At 45.1% G+C, this 25,604-nt stretch overlaps 1 protein-coding gene across 1 annotated transcript in view; it reads left to right on the top strand.

Moving 5' to 3' along the window:
• The first annotated feature begins 16,509 nt into the window (after positions 1–16,509).
• Positions 16,510–25,604, top strand: part of prrt1 (proline-rich transmembrane protein 1) — a 72,583-nt gene continuing 63,488 nt past the window's right edge. Inside the window, exon 1 of the mRNA XM_043677805.2 lies at positions 16,510–16,656. Coding sequence (XP_043533740.1) covers positions 16,638–16,656 — 19 coding nt within the window. The 5' untranslated portion in view covers positions 16,510–16,637. The remainder of the gene's footprint in view (positions 16,657–25,604) is intronic.

Genomic DNA, 25,604 nt, shown 5'->3' with positions numbered 1-25,604 from the left:
AAGAGATTTGCTACAGGAGATGGTGCTGGAGCCTCAGTACATTACAATTTGTGTGAATGGTTTAAATGAAAGGATGAAAGGCCTGTTAGCTAACTTTACTGATGACACAAAGATAGGTAGGAAAGTGAGTTGTGAAGGAGCTGATATAGGATATGGAAATGTTAAGTGAAGGGACAGAGATCTGACAAATGGAGTAGAATTTGGGAAAATGTGAAATCGTCCATTTTTGCAGGAAGCATTAAAAAAAGCATATTATCTAAATGATGAGAGTTTGCAAAGAGATGCAGCGAGTTCTGGGTGTCCTTATTCATGAAACACAGAAGGGCAAAACTCAGGTACAACCCCGAAGTAATCAGGAAAGTTAATAGCATGTTATGATTTATTGTGAGGGGAGTTGAATGCAAGAGGAGGTTCAGTTACCCAGGACATTGGTGAAGCTGCATCTTGTGCATTGTTTCCATTATTGGTCACTGTACTCAGAGAGGGATGTTAATGCATTAGAAACAGATCAGAAATGGTTTACATGAATAACAACTGGAACGAGTGATTGCTGCATGAGGACCTGATGTACAGGCCTGTATTTTCTGAAGTTCAGAGTCCTGATGCACTTAACTGAAACATAAGTTCATGAGTGGACTTGATCATGCGAATGTTGAAAGGTTGTTTCCTCTTGTGGAAGAATCTAGAATTAGGACTCAGAGTTTAAAACAAAAGAGTGCACATTTCAGACAGAGATGAGGAAACAGTTTTTTCTCTGAGGGCTGTGAGTCTTTAGAATTCCCTTTCTCAGAAGGCAGTGGATTAGAATCTTTAAATATCCTTAAGGCAAAGGTAGATTCTTGATGACCAAGGGGATGAAAGATTATTGGGGATATTAAGGAATATAGAGTATAGGTTAAAATAAGATCAGCCATGATCTTATAAAATGGTGCAGTCGGCTTGAAGGGGTGAGTGACTAATTCTTGTGCCTTGCTCATGTGTTTGTAAGATCCTGGACTCTCTAAAGAGGAAACAACTTTCTGCATCTACCCTAAGCCACCTGAGAATTCAGTATGTTTCAATAAGATTTCCTCTAATTCTTCAGAACTTCAACAAGCCCAATCTACTCATCCTTTCCTGATAAGGCAGTTGCTTCTTATCTAGTATTAGCTAAGCAAACATTCTCTGGACTGCCTCCAAAGTCAATAGATTTTCCTTGGATAAGGGGCCCAAAACTGCTCAGAGTATTCTGGTGATTATCTGACTGGTGCCTTGATTAGTTCCAACAAAACCTTCGATTTATACACATCATTTTAAAAAAAAAGGTCAATGTTCCAATTGCTATCCCTATTATCTGCTTAATTTTGACGTTAGCTTTTTGTGATTTGTGGCCAACACCTCCCAATCTCTACTTGCTGTAGCTTTCTATAGTCTTTCTCCATTGAAGTAATATTGAGTTCCTCTATTCTTCTACTGATGTTCATTAACTCATATTTTCCCACATACAGTCAAAGAACCTGGGATATCTGGTCGGCATGGATGGGTTGGACCGAAGGGTCTGTTTCCGTGCTATACACCTCTATGACTGGGAGGGAACACTCCTGCCTGGTGATTGTTGTGCGGTATCCATTCATCCGTTGTATGACCTTGCCCACTCCTTCCACTTCTCGCCTTTAAAAAAACCACCAAACCTTAAACCAATAATGATTCTTAGCAAACTTCCCAGCCTTCAGGCCAAAAATACCATACAACCCTGCCACAGTAGCCACTGCAAGACGTGTCAGAGTATCAACACGGGTAACACCATTACACGTGGAGACACCTCCCACCATGTACACGGCGAATATTCCTGTGACTTGGCCAATGTGGTCTATCTCATGGACAATGACACTGGGCTCCATTGGCTATTAATTCTGTGAGCATGATCTTAACCTCCACAACTACCTGGGGAAGAAGCTGCGCTTCTTCTGTTGGACTATAACCTGGTGTTGTGTGATTTTTAACTTTGTTCACCCCAGTCCAACACCGGTGCCTCCACATCATAGGAAAGAAATCTCTCCCAAACTAGTTCAAAGAAAATAGATTTTGTACTTGTACATCCACTTCTGTGATGTTGAAGATTTTTAACAAATTAGTCTCTGTACTCCCAGTACAGCCCCACATTGCTTACATTTAGTCCTTCTGACTCACAATTAATCTTAAACTGGAGAACTTCCCCCTCCCAACCTGGAATCTTTTGAATGTTGCATAGACCGACAGTGCGGAATTTCCCCAAGGAGCACAGAAATGGGAAGTCCAGGTCCATGTTTATTTTCCCTCCTTTTCCCTGATCGAATTCTCTTTCAGTTGTGAAGGAAGGCCCTGCCTAAGCTGTCGCAACATGTTCTGTTTGTGGTTTTGCCTCCAGAAACTGAGTGCACTGTCAAACTGGACTGACCTTTGTACAGCTCGCCACCACCATCTTCTGGTTGAAACCGGCACTACAATGAACTGCGAAGGAAAGAGCTCAATTTGCAACTTTATCACTGGTCATGCGCACATTTAGCAACCATTTCCTTCTGTCTTGCAATTACTATTTTGCTCTTTAGTCTCTCGTCCCCTGCTTTGTTTTCCTTCGACCTTCCCTCTTGTTCTTTTCCCTCCACCTCACCTTTCCCATCTTGGGCCTTTCCTAGTTTTGACAAAATTTCACAGACCCGAAACGTAAACTTTATTTGTCTCTCCGCAGGTGCTGAATATTTGCAGCTTTTTAAACAAGTTTTTTTTGGGGATTGCCACCGTAAGATACTTGGGCTGCAGCTCCTTTTGTGGCCAGAAGGTGGCGGTCCTGTACCACCAGCACCGCCACTTGGAGAATTTATTGCTCGCAGTACCGCGTACCGCCAGCAGGTGGGAATGTTGCAGCGATTATTTACCAACTGGGACAACACTCTGAATGACGTTCCATGCCATAGGAGGTGGGGAGGGGAGGAATGTCTGGAAATTAAAGGTTTTAGTTTGGACTGAACACTCATTCGTCCTTTAAAAATATGCAATTGTTGTGAAGAATAACTGGAACGTAAAATTGTGGGGAATAAGGAAATCTGGGACCTGTTAAATTGGAAATTCCCTCGGGTTTTTTTCTTTCCCTAACTTCCTCATCCATTTAGCGACCCACCCCACATCATCTGAAACGATGAGTCTGATTCCTGATGAACACTTCAGACAGTGAATTCCACTTCACCAGCACCTCTCTCACCTCCACCAAGACATCTGTAAAGCTACTTGTTTCACGCACACTATCGGGCAAACTAAAACTTCTTCCTGTTAAATGACAAACAAAACTCCAAGTCATTGCCTTTGGTCAATACTGCAAACTTCACTGCCTCACTGGTAAAACCCAGTACTGCTCCACATTCTCTCTCAGTTGATTGCTGCAGCCCCAGCGTCCTATTTAATCTCACTCAGAGTTTCAGACCAAACACCTTCACCATCACCAAAATCACTGGCTTCACCACCACCAACACCACATCTGACTCCAGCTCTGTCAATGGACTGAACCCCTTAGCCATGTCTTTAACCCACAGACTCGACTCTTATTTCAGATGCCTAGGCCCTAAGCTCTGTAACCATCCTTCCCTATCACTCAAAATCCTCACACCCTCCTCAGGGTTCCTGCTAGTCTTCTGGTCCTTCACTGAGTGATAGGTCTTGGAAAAACAGCTCATGGAGAACAAGCCAAAGAGGCATCATCAACACCTGGGATGGGGGAACATGCTCATTTCTCTATTCCACCAACACCTTTATTATCAACACTTGGGTCAGTCACAATCTAGACTACATACAGTGTGAAAACAGGCCATTTGGCCCAACAAGTCCACACCAACCCTCCAAAGAGTAACCCACCCAGACCCATTTCCCTCTGACTAATGCACCTAAAACTATGGACAATTTAGCATGGCCAATTCACCTAACCTGCACATCTTTGGATTGTGGGAGGAAACCCACACAGACACAGGGAGAATGTACAAACTCCACACAGACGGGAATCAAACAGCCTGAGGCTGAAATCAAACCCGGGTCCCTGGTGCTGTGAGGCAGCAGGGCTAACCACTGAGACATCGTGTCACCCTCAGTGGATCACTGTGAAGTTTCAGTTCCACTGTGGTTCTCCTCTGCAAAGGTCAGGAACTGTCAAAGAGGTGAAGATGGGCAGAGGGAGAGAGACAGGGAAGGGGACAGATGCAAACAAAGAAAGACTCCAAGACGCACATACATAAACAGACTTAACAAAGGCAAAGAGAGAGACACTGAAACAGAGAGACTCACGCAGATAAACAACACAAACACAGGAAGAGACAAAGAGAGTGGGACTGTCATAGAAACATGGAAAAAGATGAAGAATTATAGAGGCACGGGGAAAAGAGTGAGAGAGAGTTATGCAGACAAACACTGAAGGTAAGGCACAATGAGAAATAAAGGGACACATTATCATTAAAGGACTGAACTAGAGACACAGAGATATGTACCAATCGAGGGAGACACAGGAAACATAGGAATGGAGTAGGCCATTCAGCCCATTAAATCTGCCCCATCTTGATCATGGCTGATCACCACAATATCGCAGTCCCTACACCACTTCCATATCCCTTAATGTCATTAGTCTTCAGAAACCAATCGGTTTCTCTCTTAAACCTGCTTAATGACTGAGTTACCACAGCCCTCTGGATTAGAGAATTCAAAGATACGTCACCCTCTGAGTGAGACACACTGACAGAGGGAAAGATACAAATAGAGACTCAGACAGAGAGAGAGAGAGAGAGAGAGAGAGACAGCGAGAGAGTACGAGATGGAGAGAGAGAGAGAGGAAATGAACAATGTCATGAGAGAGAGACAAAGAGAGAGAGGGGGGAGAGAACGAGAGAGAGGGGGAGACACTGAGGGAAGAGAAATGGTAAAGCAAGACAAAGTGAAAATACTGAGAGAAGTGGATTACTGAATGGAATTGGAGCAGTGGATTACTGAATGGAATTGGGGAAGTGGATTACTGAATGGAATTGGGGAAGTGGATTACTGAATGGAATTGGAGCAGTGGATTACTGAATGGAATCGGGGAGGTGGATTACTGAATGGAATTGGAGCAGTGGATTACTGAATGGAATTGGGGAAGTGGATTACTGAATGGAATTGGGAAAGTGGATTACTGAATGGAATTGGGGAAGTGGATTACTGAATGGAATTGGAGCAGTGGATTACTGAATGGAATTGGGGAAGTGGATTACTGAATGGAATTGGGAAAGTGGATTACTGAATGGAATTGGGGAAGTGGATTACTGAATGGAATTGGGAAAGTGGATTACTGAATGGAATTGGGGAAGTGGATTACTGAATGGAATTGGGAAAGTGGATTACTGAATGGAATTGGGGAAGTGGATTACTGAATGGAATTGGGGCAGAAGAGGTCACCATGCTCAGCACACAAACAGAAACCGAGTGATAACAGGAGGCGGAGATGTATTTGTTGATAACCATCAGGAGTTGTGCCCAGTGGAAGTATTTCACCCTTTCTGAATTCCTTCAATACCCCTCCAGCTTTTTACAGGCCTGAATGAGTAACTTCAAAATGAACGTTGAACCTGAAACCTGGCGTCAAAATTCTGCTAGAAATACTAGCTGCTTTCATTCATTCTTCATTTAATAAATAAATACAAGAAACATTGCCAGGCTTTCATGTAAAACCTAGCATTCATTCCTGCAGGAGTTTTTTTCAATCCCTGTAAAGTGCAGTGTTTATCTCGCCCACTCTCTGAATTGTACTCATCAGCAACACTGCTCCATGAGCGGGGAACTGGTCATCACAAACTGGTCGACTTGGGCCAAGGTCTTTGCAAAGTACTGAGTTTCTTAAAACTTTGACAGCTTGCTGACCAGGTAGTTTTATCATGACAGTGGAGGCTGGTGAAAGACTCGCACATCACTAACTGGTGAGTTTATTTCTCGAAATGCTGTTCTGCGACTTACATTTAATTGTGACAGAAACAGTTGGCAATTTTGGAGAAATAACGTACAATGAACAGGGTTTATCTCTTTTGAAAACAAGTGGAACAGAAGGGCCTGAACTGTGTTCCCTAATCTAAGTGTCAGGTAGTGACCATCTCCAATAAGAAGAATCTAACTAGCATACCTTGACATACCATCACAGAATCTGCCATAACCAACATCTTGGGGGTTACCATTGAACAGAAACTCAACTGGACCTAGGGGGGGGGGAGGCTGAATAGGCTGGGGCTGTTTTCCCTGGAGTGTCAGAGGTTGAGGGGTGACCTTATAGAGGTTTATAAATCATTACGGTCATGGATAGGGTAAAGAGACAAGGTATTTTGTCTGGGGTGAGGGAGTCCAGAACTAGAGGGCATAGGTTCAATGTGAGAGGGAAAAGATATAAAAGAAACCTAAGGGGCAACTTTTTCACGCAGAGTGTGGTACATGCATGGAATGAACTGCCAGAGGAAGTGGTGCAGGCTGATACAATTACAGCATTTAAAAGGCATCTGATTGGGTATATGAATAGGAAGGGTTGAGAAGGATATGGGACAAGTGCTGGCAAATGGGACTAGATTAGGTTAGAATATCTGGTTAGCATGCACGGGTTGGACCGAAGGGTCTCTTTCAGTGCTGTACACCTCTATAACTTTATACAAATATAATCATGACAAGAAAGCAGTTAAAAGTCACATAACACCAGGTTATAGTCCAACAGATTTATTTGGAAGCACTAGCTTTTTAAACGCTGCTCCTTCATCAGGTGATTAGCTAGTGCTTCCAAATAAACCTGTTGGACTATAACCTGGTGTTGTGCAATTTGTAACTTTGTCCACCCCAGTCCAGCACCAGCTCCTCCAAATCATGACAGGAAAGTAACAGAGGCTAGGAATCTTGCAGTAAGTAACTCACCTCCTGACTCCCCAAAGCCTGTCCACCATCTACAGGGCACAAGTCAGCAATGCGATGGAATGCTCCCCACCTGCCTGGATGGGTGCACTCCAATAGCATGCAAGAAACTTTGCAGCATCCCAATTGATTGGTATCAAACTGATAAATAATCATTCCCTCTACCATCGATGCTCAGTAGCAGCAGTGTGTGCTCACTACAAGATGTGCTGCAGAAATTCACCAAAGATCTTCAGACAGCAACTTCAAATCCATGACCACTTCCATCTAGAAGGACAAGGGCAGCATGAAAAAGGAAACACCACCAGCTATAAATTCCCTTCCAAGCCACTTGTCACCCTGACTCAGAAACACATCGCTGTCCCTTCACAGTTGCTGGGTCAAAGTCATGGAAGTCCCTCCCTAATGATATTGTAGGTCAACCCACAGCACATGGAAAGCAGTGGTTCAAGAAGGCAGCTCACCCATTCCTTCTCAAGGGGCAACTGGGGATGGGCAATAGGTGGTGGCCCAGCCAGCGATATACATATCCCATGAATAACTTGAATAAAATCCTAATTAAAACCTGCAGGGAGCAGTGTTGTGCCTGTTTTTAAAATTCCATTTTAAAGCTGTAATATTTGCAGCTGTACTTTCCCAACCTTCAGTATGTGTTTGTGTTTCTGTTGGTATAATTTCCACTTGTTTTGTTCCTGACCCACCTGATTTTATAAACTCCACTTGTTGTGAGCTTACAATATAAGGTGCTGTGCTTGGTTATACAAACCTCATCACAACGTTATAAGTTGCAGTGTTTATTAGGTGCCTATTATTGGAACCTAATCTGTAATGAACAGCAACATTGAGCCTAATACTAAGACAGCAGTCAGGCCGGAGGCTGTGAGGGACAGAGGTGCCTGTGCGCTTTCCTCTGGGAGGTCTGTCACATTGTCAGAGACAGGCTGTCAGTTTGGGCAGTGTGTGCTGAGGACCTGGAGGCTGTATTTAAAGAGGAGGGTGGGTCTGAGATGGATAGACAAAGTGATTGACAAGGAGATGAAGGCTTTCAGGGAGTGGGGCAGACAGCGAGATGGAGCTGACATGACATCCACGTCATGTGACCTTATTCAGTGGAAGAGTAGGCTTGAGGGGCTGAATTAGCTCCCCCATCCCATTGGCAGCACCCGGGACTCCCTACAAATCAGTTGGGTACCTGCACACTCACCAGTGGAGCAAGCAAGCGATGGACAGAGCTGAGTGCTCCCAGGGGTAAGGGATCAGATCTAAGCACTGTGGGTCTGCTCCTGTCAGTCGTGAATGATGCTGGATAATTAACAAAATACCAGAACATTCCCCACTCTCAACAACAGGGAGCTCCAGCACATCAGTATAAAAGATAAGGCAGCAATGTTCAGTCGGGAAGTGCTGAGTGGATAATTCATCTCGGTCTCCTCCAGTGGTCCCCAGCATCACAGTTACCTGTCTTCAGCCAATTCAATTCACTCCACGTGAGATCAAGAAATGCATGGATGCGTCAGCTACTGCAAAGGCCATGGGCCCTGACAATGCTCAAGGTGACAGCGCTGAAGACTTGTGCTCCAGAGCTTACTGCTCCTCTTGCAAAGCTGTTCCAGTACAGTTACAACACTGGCATCAACACAACAATGTGGAAAATTGCCCAAGTCCGTCCCGCTCAGAGTAAGCAGATGAACAGGTTGGTCAATCCTAATCTCCTCCCCGGGTTTTCAATACTATGTTCACTGTTTGGGGCCTAACCCCACCTCCCTACACACAAACACATACCCCCACTTGGCAGCTAAAACTCTCCCTGTTGAATAAACTAGGTTAATTTCAATTGCACTGTGTGATTGTGTCCTTGTTAATGTCCTACAGTGCTGGTGTACTGCGCATCTTGTTTTAAAAGCTGCAGTAGAGAACTCTGTTTCACTTTGCACAAAGTCACTCTGATTTACATGTCACCCCCTTGTATGTACCTCACATCAACATTTCCTGTTTGCTTCCAATTGCACTTTCCACATCAGCGTTAAGTTGAATCTCTTCATCAGGCATCAGGGAGATGTAATTACCAGTCAGCTCTTCACAATCTTCCTCCCAGATAATTGAAGAAGGTGTTTAGACACCTCAATGTTGATTGCATCTAATCAAAAAGAACACTGAAAGGACTGCGGATGTTGGAAATCTGAAACAAAAACAGAAATTGCCGGCAACTCTCAGCAGGTGTGGCATCATCTGTGGAGCAAGATAGGAGTTAACATTTCAGGCCTGGTGACCCTTCCTCAGAACACGTTTGCTCTGATTTCTCTCCATAGATGCTGCCCGACCTGCTGTCATTTTCCAGAAATTTCTGTTTTTGATTGCACCTAATGTTTGACAGAATGAATGGTTTGCAGAAAGACACTGTAGTGAGTTCTGGAGGTGAGTAAGTTCCAGCAGGTGAGGAATCCAGGGAGAAAAGCAAAGTTAACCCTTTTAGCATGATAAACAAGCCCAACCAGAAAGTGGTGGAGATATACCAGCCTTTGAGGTTGTGTGAAGTGGGATGGCAGGGGGAGGACAAAAGGGAAGGCTTGTGGTGGAACGCAAGCGAGATCAATTCACCAGAGGAATGATGACACAAGGACTGAAGAAGTTGGGTGTGTCCTATCTGCAGAGAGAAAGGCTGAGAGGAAGTCTGCTCGAGATTTTCAAAGCATTGACTGGACTAGACAATGTAGACAGGGTGCAGCTGTTCCTACTTATAAAAGGAAAAAACAATGAGAGGACATACACCTACAGCGATATGCAAACGAAGCAAAGGTGACATGAGAAAAAAACCTCTTCACGCAGCGAGTAGCCAGGATCTTTTTAACATATTTATTGCCCATCCCTACTTGCCCTTTGAGAAGGTGGTGGTGAGCTGCTTTCATGGACTGCTGCAGAACCCCTGCTGTAGGTTCGGAGAAAGTGAGGGCTGCAGATGCTGGAGAATCAGAATCGAAAAGTGTGGCGCTGGAAAAGCACAGCAAGTCAGGCAGCATCCGACGAGCAGGAGAGTCGATGTTTCAGGCATAAGCCCTTCATCAGGAATGTTGATGGAAGGGTAGAAGGGAGCTGAGAGATAAATAGGAGGGTAGGGGTGGAGGTGCGGGGAAGGTAGCAGGGAAGGTGATAGGTAGATGCAGGTGGGGGGTGATTGTGATAATGGTGGGGAGAGGGGAGTGGATAGGTGGGAAGGAAGATGGACAGGTTAGGAGGTTGGTGCTGAGTTGGAGGGTTGAATCTGGGATGGGGTGGGGGAGGGAGGGGAGATTTGGAAACTAGTGAAATCGACATTGATGTTGTGTGGTTGGAGGATCCCAAGGCAGAAGATGAGGCATTCTTCCTCCAGGCATCAGGTGGCTTGGATTTGGCGATGACGGAGGCCCAGGACTTGCATGTCCTCGGTGGAGTGGGAGAGGGAGTTGAAGTGGTCGGTCACAGGGCGGTGGGGTTGTTTGGTGTGTGTATCCCAGGGATGTTCTCTGAAATGTTGCATGAGTTCTGTCTCCCCAGTGTAGAGGAAACCACACTGAGAGCAACTGACACAGTAGATGGTGTGGGTGGATGTGCAGGAAACTCTCTGACAAATGTGAAAAGATTCTTGGGATCTTGGACGGAGGTGAATGGGGAAGGCATGGGCGCAGGTTTTATACTTCTTGCAATAGCAAGGTAAGGTGCTGGGTGTGGGTGGGGCGGGTGTTGGTGGGGGGGTGCGGACCTAACAAGGGAGTCATGGAGTGAGTTGTCTCTGCGGATCAGGGTGGAGAGGGAGATTTATCTTTGGGGGAGGGGTGTCTGATTGTAGGCAGTCGACATGACGGAGGATTATGCGTTGTATCTGGATTACCTGCTGTAGGATGACCCAGAATTTCCTTCGGATGGAATTCTAGGATTTTGACCCAGTGACAGTGAAGGAGTGGCGATATATTTCCAGTTCAAGTTTGTGAGTGGCTTAATGGGAGCTTGAATGTGATGGTATTCCTATGTACCTGCTGCCCTTGTCCTTCGAAATGGGAGAGGTCGTGGGTGTCTGAGGATCTTTGGTGAATTTCTGTAGTGCATCTTGTGGATAGTACACACTGCTGCTACTGAGGGAATGGATGCTTGTGGACGTAGTTTCAAGTAAGTGCTTTGTCCTGGATAGTGTTAAGCCTCTTGTGTCTAGTTGGGGCTGAAAACACCAGGTAAGGAGGGAGTATTCTATCACACTCCTGACTTGCCCCTTGTAGATGGGGGACAGGCTTTGGGGAGTCAGGAGGTGAGTTACTTACTATAGTATTCCTCGTCTCTGACCTGATCTTGTAGCCACTGTGTTTATGTGGTGTGTCCAGTTGAGTTTCTGGTCAATGGTAGCCCCAAGGATGTTGTAAGTGGGGTTTTCAATTATGGTAGCACCACTGAATGTCAAGTTATGCTGGTTAGATTGTGTATTATTGGAGATAATCATTGCCTGACATTTGTGTGGCACAAATGATACTTGACACTTGTTGACCCAACCCAGGATATTGTTCAAATCTCAACGCACTTGAATAGGCACTACTTGGAATGCACTGTCTGGAAACGTGATGGAAGGAAGCTCAATTGAGTGATTCCAGAGGGAATTGGATGACTATGTGGATAGTAATGATGTGCAGAGATATACGGGTAAGGCAGGAGATTGGCACCAGGTGATGGAACTGGTGTAGGCACACTGGGCTGAATGGCCTCTTTCTGCACTGTGGTAATGCTGTGATTCTGTGATAATACTGGGTTCAGTAAAGAAACAAGAGGTGACTAGAGGAGATGTGAACGGGAAAGATAGATGCATCACCAAGAATTGCCAACAAAATAATGATTATGATCTGAAATGGGCTGAATGGCCTGTATCTCTACTTGGGCTCATTGACAGTGCTATCCAGCAGCACTTACTCAGCAATAACGTGCTGACACTCAGCTTGGTTTCTGCCACACAAGCTGACTAATTACCATTTAATCATGGTCAGTCGAGGTTAACAGGCTCACTAATGTTCTTTAAGGAAGGAAATCTGCCATCCTTACATGGTCTAGCCCACATGTGACTCCAGACTCAAAACAATGTGGCTGACTCTTAAGGGCCTTCTGAAGTGACCCAGCAAGCCAATCAGTTGTATCAAACCATTACGAAGTCTAAAGATAGGAATGAATCTGGACAAACCACCACACCATTGGCTGAAGCAGCAGAAGTGACCATAATGAACACAACCCCATTGATCCTACAAATCCCTCCTTCCCAACATCTGGAGCCACGGTCAAAATGGACACAATTATCTCATAGAAAAGTCAAACAGTTCTCATCTACTTGAATAGTCACCTTAATTGAATCCTGTCTGACAGACAATGACCCATCCTCTACAGACCCAACACGAGTAGCAGCACAGAGGGATGCAGGTGGGGCTGTGGAAGTCCTCAACAATGATTGGATCCCAACATAGTCTCACAGACTCAGATCAAATATGAGCAAGGAGACCTCCTGCTGATCACCACTTCCCACACCCACCGCACTTCAGCTGAACTCCTTCATGTTAATTAACACTTGGAGGAAATGCTGAGGGTGGCAAGAATGCAGTCTGGGTAGGAGATTTCAATGTCCACCACCAACAGTGACTCAGCAGCAGCATTACAGATCGAGATGGGCGGGTCCTAAAGGACATAGCTGCTACAGTGGGTCTGCGGCAGGTGGTGAGGGAACTAATAAGAGAGAAAAACATACTTGACCTCCTTCTTACCAATCTGCCAGCTGCAGGTGCATCTGTCCATGATAGTATTGGTAAGAACGATCACCGCACAGTCCTTGTGGAGATAAAGTCCTGCCTTCACATTGACACTAGCATCCATCGTGTTGTGTGGCATAATTACTGTACTAAATGGGTCAGATTTCAAACCGATCTAGCAACTCAAGATCTGAGCTCTGCTATCCTGCCACATCCAGTCATGAATGGTGGTGGACAATTAGACAACTCACTGGAGAAGGAGACTCCACAAATATCCCGATCTTTAATGATGAATGAGTGTAACACATCAGTGCATTCACAGCAATCTTCAGCCAGAAGTACTGAGTGGATGATCCATCTCAGCCTCCTCCAGTGGTCCCCAGCATCACAGATCCCAATCCAGCCACTTTGATTCAACATGACGTCAAGAAATGGCTGAGGGTGTAAAGCAGTTTATCATGATGAACCTTCTGCATAATGGATTCAGCAAAGGCCCTGACCCCATTCTCCATCAATGTGGCCCAGACAATGGAGATCTGTTACCTCACTGAGATTAAACATCGAGTTTAATAAATGGGAGGCAGATCTCCTCCCATCAAGTTGCTCAGAGTCTGTCACAATTAATGAGGCTCACATTGTTTCTTCCTTGTGTACTCTGATCTTTGTTTTAATTTTACCCCAACATCTCTGTTTCCATTTCTGGGGAGAGGCTGGTCACCAATATCCACCACAAACCCACCAACTCCCACAGTTACCCTGACTATATATTGTCACTGGGAGAAAGTGAGGACTGCAGATGCTGGAGATCAGAGCTGAAATATATGTTGCTGAAAAAGCGCAGCAGGTCAGGCAGCATCCAAGGAGCAGGAGAATCGACGTTTCGGGCATAAGGGCTTATGCCCGAAATGTCGATTCTCCTGCTCCTTGGATGCTGTCTGACCTGCTGCACTTTTCCAGCAACACATTTTTCAGCGCTATATATTGTCACACTCTGCTTCCTGTGAAGACTCTATTCCATTCTCCCAATTCCTCTGCCTCAGTCACATCTGTTCCGATGAAGCCAACTTTGACAAGGGAGCCTCTGAAATGCTCACCTTCTTCCTCAACCGAGGATTCCAAGCATCATTATTGACAGGGTCTTCAACCGGGTCCTCGATACTGCCTGATCTACTGTGCTTTTCCAGCATCACACTCTCAACTCTGATCTCCAGCCTCTGCAGTCCTCACTTTCTCCAACATCTCCCACAGTTCATCCCTCACTGTCTCTCCCCCCACCCACACCAGCAATAGGGTCCCCCTTGTCCTTATCTACCATCCCACCAGCAACGACATCCAGAGGATCATTAGCTTCCATTTCTGCCACCCACAGTGGCATGCCTCCACCAGACTCATATTCCCCTCCTCTCCCTTGTCTGCCTTCCACAGGGACGATTCCCTCTGGGATACCCTGGTCCACTCGTTCTTCACTCCCAATGCCGTCTCTCCCACAGCACCTTCCCCTGCAATCATAAAATATGTAACACTTGTCTGTTTACTTCCTCTGTCCTCAGTACCTGAGGGCCCAAACATAAATTCCAGGAAAAGCAGCACTTTAATGACTGGATGAGGGTGTAGAAGGATGGATTAGTACATTTGTGGATGACACTAATGTCAGTGGATTTGTGGACAGTGCTGTAGGTTACAGAGGGACATAGATAAGCTGCAGAGCTGGGCTGAGAGGTGGCAAATGGAGTTTAATGCAGAGAAGAGTGTGAGGTGATTCACTTTGGAAGGAGTAACAGGAATGCAGAGCACTCGGCTAATGGTAAGGTGAGCAGAGACATCTCAGTGTCCATGTATATAGATCCCTGAAAGATGCCACCCAGGTTGATAGGGTTGTTAAGAAGGCATATGGTGTGTTAACTTTTATTGGTAGAGGGATTGAGTTTCAGAACAATGAGGTCATGCTGTAGCTGTACAGAACTCTGGTGTGGCTGCACTTGGAGAATTGCATACAGTTCTGGTCACTGCATTATAGGGAGAATGTGAAAGCTTTGGAAAGGGTTCAGAGGAGACTTTCCATGATGTTGCCTGATATGGAAGGAAGGTCTTACAAGGAAAGGCTAAGGGACTTGAAGCTATTTTCGTAAGAGAGAAGAAGGTTGAGAGGTGACTTAATTGAGACTTATAAGATAATCAGAGGGTGAGACAGGGTGGACAGTGAGAGCCTTTTTCCTCAGATAGTGATGGCTAATACCTGGTGTCAGAGCTTTAAACTGAGGAGTGATAGATTCAGGACAGATGTCAGAGGTAGTTTCTTTCCTCAGAGAGTAGTAGGGGTGTGGAATGCAATGCTTACAACAGTAATGGACTCACCAAACTTAAGTGCATTAAAATAGTCATTGGATAGACATATGGACAAAAATGGAATAATGTAGGACAGATGGGCTTCAGATTGATTTCTCAGGTCATCGCAACATCGAGGGCCGAAGGGCCTGTCCTACACTGTAATGTTCTATGTTCTATACTGTACTTCCCACAATCTCATCTACTGCATTCGCTGCTCACAATGTGGTCTCCTCTACACTGGTGACATGAAATGTAGACTGGGTGATGGTTTCACAGAATATCTACATTCTGCCCGCAAAAAAAGACCCTGAGCTTCCAGTTGCCTACCATTTCAGCGGACCACCCTGTTCCCTGGCCAAAATCTCTATCTCAGGCTTGCTGCAGTGCTCCAGTGATGCTCAGAGCAAGCTGGAGCTGTGGGTGGCACGGTGGCACAGTGGTTAGCACTGCTGCCTCACAACGCCTGAGATCCGGGTTCCATTCCCGCTTCAGCCGACTGACTGTGTGGAGTTTGCACTTTCTCCCCGTGTCTGTGTGGGTTTTCTCCGGTTTCCTCCCACGGTCTAAAGATGTGCAGGTTAGGTGAATTGGCCATGCTAAATTGCCCGTAGTGTTAGGTAAGGGGTAAATGTAGGGGTATGGGTGGGTTGCGCTTTGGCGGGGCGGTGTGGACTTGTTGGGCTGCAGGGCCTGTTTCCACATTGTAAGTAATCTAATCACTTCATTTTCCGTTTTGGAATTCCACAACCTTCAGCACTCAATACGGAGTCCAACAATTTTAATGCTTGAGCACCTTCCCCATGCTTCCCCCTCAGCCCCTCACATCAGGCCTTGCTATCACACACAACCCACTGTTAGCCACTAACAGTCTCCATTAACAGCTATTCATTCTCCCAGGCTGATCATTATCTTCCCCTTTGTATGTCCAACTATTCTCTGTCTTCCGGCTCTACCCACACCTATCTTTTACTCCTTAACCCATACCTCGCTCACCACCCCCCCCCCCCCCCTCCCCCTTCCCCAACCTCATCCTTTGCATAAAATATACGTTTCCCTGGCTCCCATCAGTTCTGAAGAAGGGTTATTGAACCTGAAACGTTAACTCTGCTTTCTCTCCACAGATGCTGCCAGACCTCCTAAGTTTTTCCAGCAATCTCTTTTTGTTTGCGGTGTTCCAGCATCCGCAGTTCTTTCGGTTTTTTAAAAAAAATTGTTTGATTCTCTCCGTCGTGTGGTTATAATTTAAGGGTAACTCTGGGGTAAGCGATTAAATGAAAAATGTCAATTCTGAATCCTGACTAAATCTCCTCAATTATTATCTATAGACATAAAATGTATTCGGTTGTCCAAGACTGCTGCCGACTGGCCGTTCTTAACCCTTCAGTATACAGTATCTCTCTCTCTCTCTGAGACCAAGGAGATGGCAGGAGATGGCTAACTGAGTGAAGAGACGGTGTGGCTTTAAGAGCGATTGCTCCCGCCCCCTTTCATCACCATCAGTGTTATTATAATTCCCTTCTGTTCTGAGACCCGGCACAGCTGATTTTACAGAAAGCGGCAGTTTTATGTGTCGTTTTTTAATTCTCCGACGAATCAGACAACATCTGGGTCACCTCTTGTTTGAAGCGCTGTCTGGTGTTCACCCGCAATAAGATGTCGACAGAAAAACAAGGTATTGGGAAGCGGGGGGACTGGGGGGGGGGGGGGGTGCGTCTGACAATTGCACATCTTTGACAGCGGTCTTCTGAGGCACCCAGCCCTGATGATTGTTTTTATTGTTATTGTTGTTGTTTTTGTTTCCAGGGGATGGGAATGTTTTGAAAGAGCTCAGAACTGCAGCAGCCTTTTTCTGTGTCCACCCGTAGTGTTTCAAGCAGATATTGGAATTAGCTGGATTCTTGAGGCAATATTGAAACCAGATCGACACTTCTGGGGATTGGGGAGGGGACGTGAGCGAGGCAGAGGAAGGGGGTGTTAATGGGGGTAAAGTTTGCCTCATACCCCGGCTGTACCAATCCGGCTCATTTTTATAACCGATTGCAAACCCAGGAATGGCAATAAGACTGATGGCGCAATGATCTTCGGCTACTGTGCAGGAACTCTGTTTTTTTGTCCTCAGGACCACTTGCAGCTTGTCTTTTTGTTTTTGCTGAGGAGGGTGGGTGTTGCTTGTGCTGGGGGTGGGGGGGGGGGGGGGGGAGTGATGTAAATGAGGGGGTGAAGGCGGGAACATTCAAAATTATACTTCATTGTAAGGTCGCTGACTAACACTTCAGCAGTAATGTGACTAATTGTGGATCCCTAATTCCTCACAAGTGAAGAGATACCAGCAGGACCCAATTATATTCCGTGCAGAAAGAGAAAAGTTACCGCATTCTATAATTATCTCAGGCTCTGTTATCCCTTCACGTGGGTCTGAGATGGTCTGTGACATTATTAGCTACTGCCTCCTTTTTGTACACAAACAATTATAATTTCAATTTTGTTAAATAGCAAGCTCTTTTTTTTTAAGAAAAAAAGCACTTTCTTTGACTGCCGGTGGGTTGTGAATGCTGCCGTTTGATTTTTATTTTGCAGTGTGACATTATGTCCCCAGTCTATATTTTGCATGTTTGAACACTGTAATTAACAGCGGCGAGCTCTGAGATTGCTCGCCTTCCTCTGCCTTTGTGATTTGCTGGCGAGGGAGAGGCGCTGATCTTGAGGCTGAGGGGGAGAAAAATGGAGGAAAAATAAACCTTTCTTTTCCCTTCACGGAGGCTGTGACAGTTAAATTAAGGGGGTAATAAACTTTGTGATAAGGGCGACCTGAATAGTCTGTTGTTGGTGCCCAGGGAACGTCACTCAAAAGGGGCCAGCTTGCTGAAACACCACAGTGCATTGCCTGAAGCCCGCTGTCTGCTTCCTGCTCTGATTTACCTCTCCTCGCCTGCCCTGTTTTCACGGGCTCGCTGAAAAGGAGCGAGCGTTTGCAACCTGCTTTTGTTGCGGGTGTACTCCGAACCGCAGTGCCTGCAGTGCTCAGTTCCAGCAACCTCTTCTGACAAACTAGGAAAAGTTCTCAGAGCTTAAAAATGTGTTGCTGGAAAAGCGCAGCAGGTCGGGCAGCGTAAGCCCGAAACGTCGATTCTCCTGCTCCTTGGATGCTGCCTGACCTGCTGCGCTTTTCCAGCAACACATTTTTAAGCTCTGATCTCCAGCATCTGCAGCCCTCACTTTCTCCGAGGAAAGTTCTCAGTTGTTCAAAACCGACGTGCCCTGCAGCCACTGGGCACTTTCTGTTGATAGTCTCAGGACACACAACGTGCAGCTGGGGAGGCGGGATACCCGTGTTGTGCGCACCGCGGGTGGGAATGTCCAATAGCTATGTTGTAACAGGACTAGGCAGGGTAGATGGAGGAAGGATGTCCCCACTGGCAGGAGGGTCCAAGTGTAAGGATACAAGGTAAATCATTTACAAGTAAGATGAGGAGAAATTTCTTCGCCCAGACAGGGCTCAGCCTGTGGATTCGCTCCCACGGAAAGCAGTCATCGGCAAAAACTCTGTCTGAGTTCATGAAGAGCTTGGCTGAAGCTTTTGGGGCTAAAGGGAGAAGCAGGAACAGGCTGTTGACTGAACGATTGGCCATGATCATAGAATCCCGGCGGTGTGGGAGCAGGCCATTCAGCCCATCCCTCCGAACAGAGTCCCTATCCCTATGACCTTGCATTTACCACGGCCAATCCACCTAACCTGCACGTCTTTGGAGTGTGGGAAGAAACTGGAGCACTTGAAGGAAACCCGTGCAGACGCAGGGAGAATGTGCAAACTCCACACAGTCATCTGAGTGGAATTGAACCAGGGTCCCTGGTGCTGTGTGGCAGCAGTGCTAGCCACTGAACCACTGTGCTGCCCATCATAATGGATGATAGAGCAGGTTTGAAGGGCTGAATGCCCTCTGCTCCTATTTTCTATGTTTTTACGTTATCAATGGGGTGTTGGATGGTGTAATGGATTAAACAAGCCAGAGTAATTTTAACTTAACTCACCCAGCGTGTTTAGGGTGAGAGGGCTATGATTTAAAAAGGACCTAAGGGGCAACTAAGTTCAAAACAGAAAACTAAGCCACGAAGGCAATCGATTTATTGTGGATACCCCCTGTCTCACTTCTGTTCTGACCTTCATACTGTGTGGAAGTCACTGCTGTTAACTATGACCAGGGACACCATCAATGGTACATATTATCCTGTACTGGAGCCTATCAGTCTCAAGGGACCCACAGCTCCAAATAGGTAGTTTCACAAAGAGGCATCCTCTCTTAGTCTTCTCAGGTGCTTTGTGCTCGTCTGGGGGAGTGGGATTATTCTTAAAATACTTGCCATCTTTAGCGCATTATATCAGAGACAATGCAGCTGCATTTTGTAGAGAATTTCATTCCAGTTTATGGAGACTGGCAGCTTTTTAAAAAAAAATGGTGATTGACCTAAAAGAATTGTGTGTCAAAATTCCATGTTTTAAGACTTTGACTGTAACATAAGACTTAAAATAACATTGTCTAAATATTACCCTATAGCTAGCAATATTCTAAAATATAGAAAAAAATCTTTGTTAGTGCCTTAACATGGTCTGTAATCTCATACTGTATATATACAATACATTATAGAATTGCGGTCCTTACAGAAACAGTTCCCATATTCCCAGCTTCACCAAATCCCATCCTTTGCCTTCAGAGAATTGATGAATTATGAGAGGTAAGGTCCATTCTGATAAATTATTTTCCCATGCTCGGCAGGACAAATCTTCTGGAGTTTTTAGATTGCCACAGAATGTATGCTTCAACCAGAGGCTCTCCTTCCTTCTATATTCTGCCTGGTAACTCACTGAGAACTCACAGCCACCTTCTCTCCCCTGGCCACACAATGTGTTGTCTTTTGATTCTCTCTCTTACCCTTTTCCTGTCCAAAAAAAAGGAGACTGAAAGTCTGGCCATGGTTAACTCAGCTGCTCCTGCTTTATTTTCAGATGTGAACATTGTGCACGCTGCTCCCAGTGAGTCAGAAGCTGGGCCTCCCTTGTATATTGATCCTCCTCCAACTCGCTAACCTTTAGAAATTCTTCCAAATCACCCCCTTGAGCATCTTCGACTTTCTTTGACTTTATTGTAACTGTAGCTTCAGATGCTTGGACACTAAACTCTGAGAGTGTGAGGACTGCAGATACTGGAGATCAGAATCGAAGAGTGTGGTGCAGGTTATGCAGAATCTGAGGTGCAGGGGAATCGATGTTTCAGGTATAAACCCTTCATCAGGAGACATTCCTGATGAAGGGCTTATGCCTGAAACGTCGATTCTCCTGCTCCTCAGATGCTGCCGGACTGGCTGTGCTTTTCCAGTGCCACACTCTTCGACACTAAGCTCTGAACTGCCCTACCTCAAATTCTCTCTCTTTTTATCTCTATTTCCACCTTTAAGACACTACTGAAAATCAATCACTTCTCCTAAGGTTTGGCCATCTGTCCTAATCACTTATTCTGTTGCTTGATATGAATATTTATTCCCTGATACCTCCTGTGAAGTGCTTTGGGACATTTTACTGCATTAGACATCATCATTATTGCAATACAGCTCGTTTTCCATTATTGTCTAAGGTGAACCTTGACCCCACTAAAGGAGCCTTCCACATCCATCAAAGTTTTACTTGCACATCCACTAATATCATTTATTGTATCCGTTGCTCCCGATGCGGTCTCCTCTACATTGGGGAGACTGGGCGCCTCCTAGCAGAGCGCTTTAGGGAACATCTCCGGGACACCCGCACCGATCAACCACACCGCCCCGTGGCCCAACATTTCAACTCCCCCTCCCACTCTGCCGAGAACATGGAGGTCCTGGGCTACCTTCACCGCCGCTCCCTCACCACCAGACTCCTGGAGGAAGAACGCCTCATCTTCCACCTCGGAACACTTCAACCCCAGGGCATCAATGTGGACTTCAACAGTTTCCTCATTTCCCCTTCCCCCACCTCACTCTAGTTCCAAACTTCCAGCTCAGCACTGTCCCCATGACTTGTCCGGACTTGTCCTACCTGCCTATCTCCTTTTCCACCTATCCACTTCACCCTCTCCTCCCTGACCTCTCACCTTCATCCCCTCCCCCACTCACCCATTGTACTCTATGCTACTTTCTCCCCACCTCCACCCTCCTCTAGCTTATCTCTCCATGCTTCAGGCTCACTGCCTTTATTCCTGATGAAGTGCTTTTGCCCAAAATGTCGATTTCGCTGCTCCTTGGATGCTGCCTGAACTGCTGTGCTCTTCCAGCACCACTAATCCAGATCCCTGACCCCACTATATCTGTACTGTCCTTGTGGTGTATTACCTTCTCACAGTTTAACCAACCAGACCTTTTTGAGGTGTTTGAGTTCTTGCCGCATTTGAAACCGATACGTATAGATCTTGAGGCACTTTGTCAGAATTGTGGACAATGGAATGAGCTATGGAGCCTCTGTTTTACCAAGGAATATTACCATAGTCCATTAAATCAACTGTGATCTGCATGATAGCACTATGCTTTTGTTGTAGCAGAGAGATTTATTATGTGGTAAATGAATCCCAAAGCACAGAAGCTTTGGAGATCTTAAAAGCCTAACTGTTCAATATTAGAAAGAAACTAGTCCATGTTCAGCTTATCATCAATCTTTGCCCTATGTTCTTCAGAAGTCCTGAGAGAGTTCTGTTCTTTTTTAATTTGAAGAATGCTGAACCTCACATTAAGTAAACACTATTGGGACTACTGTGTGGAAACCTGTGATGATTATGCATCTCTTGTATAGAGTAATTGTGTAGAGTTTCCTAGAATCCTGATATATGAATAAGCAAAGTTTGGATTTGTGTGTTTTGTGGCGAAACTGGTTGTATTGTTTATATTTATGAGTGCTGAATGCTACAACTTGCTGTTACATGTGATCAGCAGAAGACACAGGGCTATGAGGAGACAAGAGAGAAGTCGGATTTATATCATAACAAAGAACTAGCACAGACACTATGAGCCAAATGCTTTCCTTCCACAATGTAAACTTCGGTGGTTTTGTGAAGACTTTGGGAAGCATGGAGTGGGCTCGTACGTAGAAATCTATGATTCCTGTGTCTGCTGGAGATTTTAGTTGCCATTGCACATTATAGCAAGCTGTGAAATACTATGGTTGGGTTTTCAGTTCCTCGTTGGGCCATAAACCTCACATCATGTGGGAACTGTTCATTATTAAAATCACCCTTTTTAAAAATTTCTACTGAAGTCAATGCAGATAACAATTGAGGAATTTTTACGGCAGACACTGGATACACAGCAGCAGTTTATCACCTCATTACGAATGGAAATATATCCAAATGGCTAAAGAATTGTGGAATCCTGTGGTTACTTTGTGCTTGATTCAAGAACATTGATTTCTGTACTGGATTTTATAAACATGACTCCTGAATTCAACCATCTGCGTGCATCAGACTCTAGAGCATGGAGTTGAGTACATCCAATTCTAGAACTAATTCTTGTTCTAGAACTTCCAGTTTCCCTCTCCCTGATTGTTTTGCCACTATTTAGATGGTTTTGTCTTGCTGCTTGCCTTCCCATCAGTGGACAGCATGAGGTTATTGTGCCTTTGCAAATACGAATTGGCAATCTTAGACTGAGAAATGGTAACTCTTGGTCGTAAACATTAATTAATTTCTCTGTGTAGAGGCTGACCTGAGGGAAGCAGCAGCAATTGGACAGGATCTGATCTGAGAGAAAATGTTGAAAGACCCAGTTTGGGATGAAATCAGTATCTAAAAGATCCATAAACTGGAGCAAGAACCATGTGTTCAAAAGGGAAATGTAATGATTAAACTATTTTGGGGATACAATCCAAAGATGTGGAGTAGGATATATGGGACTGAGATGAGGAGAAATTTCTTCACCCAGACAGTGGTAAAATTCCCTGTCACTAAAAGTGGTTAAAGCCAAAACATCGATGTTCTCAAGAAGGAGATAACTATAGTTAGGGTAAATAGGATCAAATGGTAGATCAGGGGAGCATGAACAGGGTACTGAGCAGAATGACCAACCATGATCATATTGAATGGTGGAGCAGGCTGGAAGGGCCGAATGGCCTCCTCCTGCTCCTATTTTCTATGTTTCACTGAGGAAAATAGCTGAATTGCCAATGCGTTTTATGTTGCAACCTCACAAATGGTGAATTTATAATGTTACTCCAAAAAATGACAGTAGGAAGCGATTGAGTGTATTTTGAACCAGTAGGCTGATTGACTACAAGTGGGAGTTCATTTTGTATAATTGCACCAACTTTAATTTGAGGACAGTGCATAGCGTTATCTAAGATTACAAAGAGGCCTTGATTAATTGGGTCAATGGGCTGAAATGTGCAGATGAAATTTAATTTGGAAGAATGTGAGGTATCGCATTTTTGGTAAAATAAAAAAGGGCAGGACTTATACAATTAAAATTAGGGCCTTGGATGATGTTGTAGAACACAGGGTATATAATTGTTTAAACTTTGTGTCACTTATAGACAAGGTAGTTAAGAAGGCATCAGTTGCCTTCATCACTCAGTCCTTTGAGTATTGGAGTTGGGATGTCATGTTGAGGTTGTACAGAACATTGGTGAGGCCTCTTCTGTAATACTGTGTCCAGTCTGGTCGCCCTGTTATGGGGATGATATTACCAAGCTGGAGAGGTTTCAGAAAGGATTTATAAGATGTTGTCAGGAATGGAAGGGTCGAGTTATAAGGAGAGGCTGGCTAGGCTGGGACCATTTCCACTGGAGCCTGGGTGGTTAGGGGAATAGAACATAGAACAATACAGCGCAGAACAGGCCATTCGACCCTCGATGTTGCGCTGACCTGTGAACTAATCTAAGCCCATCCCCCGACACTATCTCATCATCATCCATGTGCTTATCCAAGGACTGTTTAATCTCCCTAATGTGGCTGAGTTAACTACATTGGCAGGCAGGCATTCCACACCCTTACCACTCCCTGCGTAAAGAGCCTGCCTCTGACATCCGTCTTAAATCTATCACTCCTCAATTTGTAGTTATGCCCCCTTGTACAAGCTGACATCATCATTCTAGGAAGAAGACTTTCACTGTCTACCTTATCTAATCCTCTGATCACCTTGTATGTCTCTATCAAATCCCCTCTTAGTCTTCTTCTTTCCAATGAGAACAGATCCAAGTCTCTCAGCCTTTCCTCATAAGACCTTCCCTCCAGACCAGGCAACATCCTGGCAAATCTCCTCTGCACCTTTTCCAATGCTTCCACATCCTTCCTGTAATGGGGCGACCAGAACTGTACACAATAGTCCAAGTGCAGCCACACTAGTGTTTTGTATGACATGACATTATGGCTCCGGAACTCAGTCTCTCTACCAATAAAACCTAACATACAGCATGCTTTCTTAACAGCACAATCAACCTGGCTGGCAACTTTCAGGGATCTATGTACATGGACTCCAAGATCCCTCTGCACATCCACTCTACCAAGAATCTTTCCATTGACCCAGTACTCTGCCTTCCGGGGTTATTCTTCCCAAAATGATCACCTCACTTTTATCTGCATTGAACTCCATTTACCAACTCTCACCCCAATTCTGCAGTTTATTTAAGTCCCCCGCAACCTGCAACGTTCTTGCACACTGTCCACTACTCCACTGACTTTAGTGTCATTGGCAGACTTACTAATCCATCCACCTATGCCTATGTCTAAGTCATTTATAAAAATGACAAGCAGCAGTGGTCCCAAAACAGATCCTTGTGGCACACCACTAGTAACTGGACTTCAGGCTGAATATTTTCCAGCAATCACCACTCGCTGCCTCTTTTCTGTACACTTTCAAGTTTAACAACATCTTTCCTATAGCAGGGAGACCAGAATTGAACACCAAAAGTGGCCTAACCAATGTGTCTGTGCAGCCGCATCTTGATCTGTCAACTCCTATACTCAATGCACTGACCAATGAAGGCAAATGCACCAGATGCCTTTATCACTATCCTTTCTACCTGTGACTCCACCTTCAAGGAACTATGAACCTGCACTCCAAGGTCTCTCTGTTTGGCAATACTGTATTCCCTAGGACCTTCTTACCATTAAGTATATACGTCCTGCCCTGATTTGCATTACCAAAATGCCTTTATCTAAATTAAACTCTATCTGCCACTCCTTAGCCGATCTGATCAAGAGCCTTCCGTACTCTGAGATAACCTTCTTCACTGACTACTACACAACCAATTGTGGTGTCATCTGCAAACTTACTAACCATGCCTCCTATATACACATCAAAACAATTTATATAAATGACAAAGCAGTGGATTCTGCACTGATCGATGTGGCACACTGCTGGTCACAGGCCTCCAGCATGAAAAACAATGTTCCATTGCTTTGTCTCTAACCTTGAAGCCAATTTTGTATCCAAATCACTAGCTCTCCCTGGATTCCATGTGATCTAACTTTGCTGATCTTGCTGATCTTATCCCGGGATCCCATGAGTGAGCAAAATAAAGTACTTCAGAAGTGATCTCACCAATGCCCTGTGTAACTGAAGGATAATCTTCCTACTCCTGCATTCAGTTCCTCTCATAATAAACAAGAA

This window comes from Chiloscyllium plagiosum, unplaced genomic scaffold, assembly GCF_037043375.1.
Source record: "Chiloscyllium plagiosum isolate Xiang-an unplaced genomic scaffold, Cpla_swu_hap1 HiC_scaffold_35, whole genome shotgun sequence".
In the NCBI taxonomy this organism is placed as follows: Eukaryota; Metazoa; Chordata; class Chondrichthyes; order Orectolobiformes; family Hemiscylliidae; genus Chiloscyllium; species Chiloscyllium plagiosum.
The sequence above is the reverse complement of the archived record's forward strand: the minus strand, read 5'-3'. Positions and strand labels throughout refer to the sequence as shown.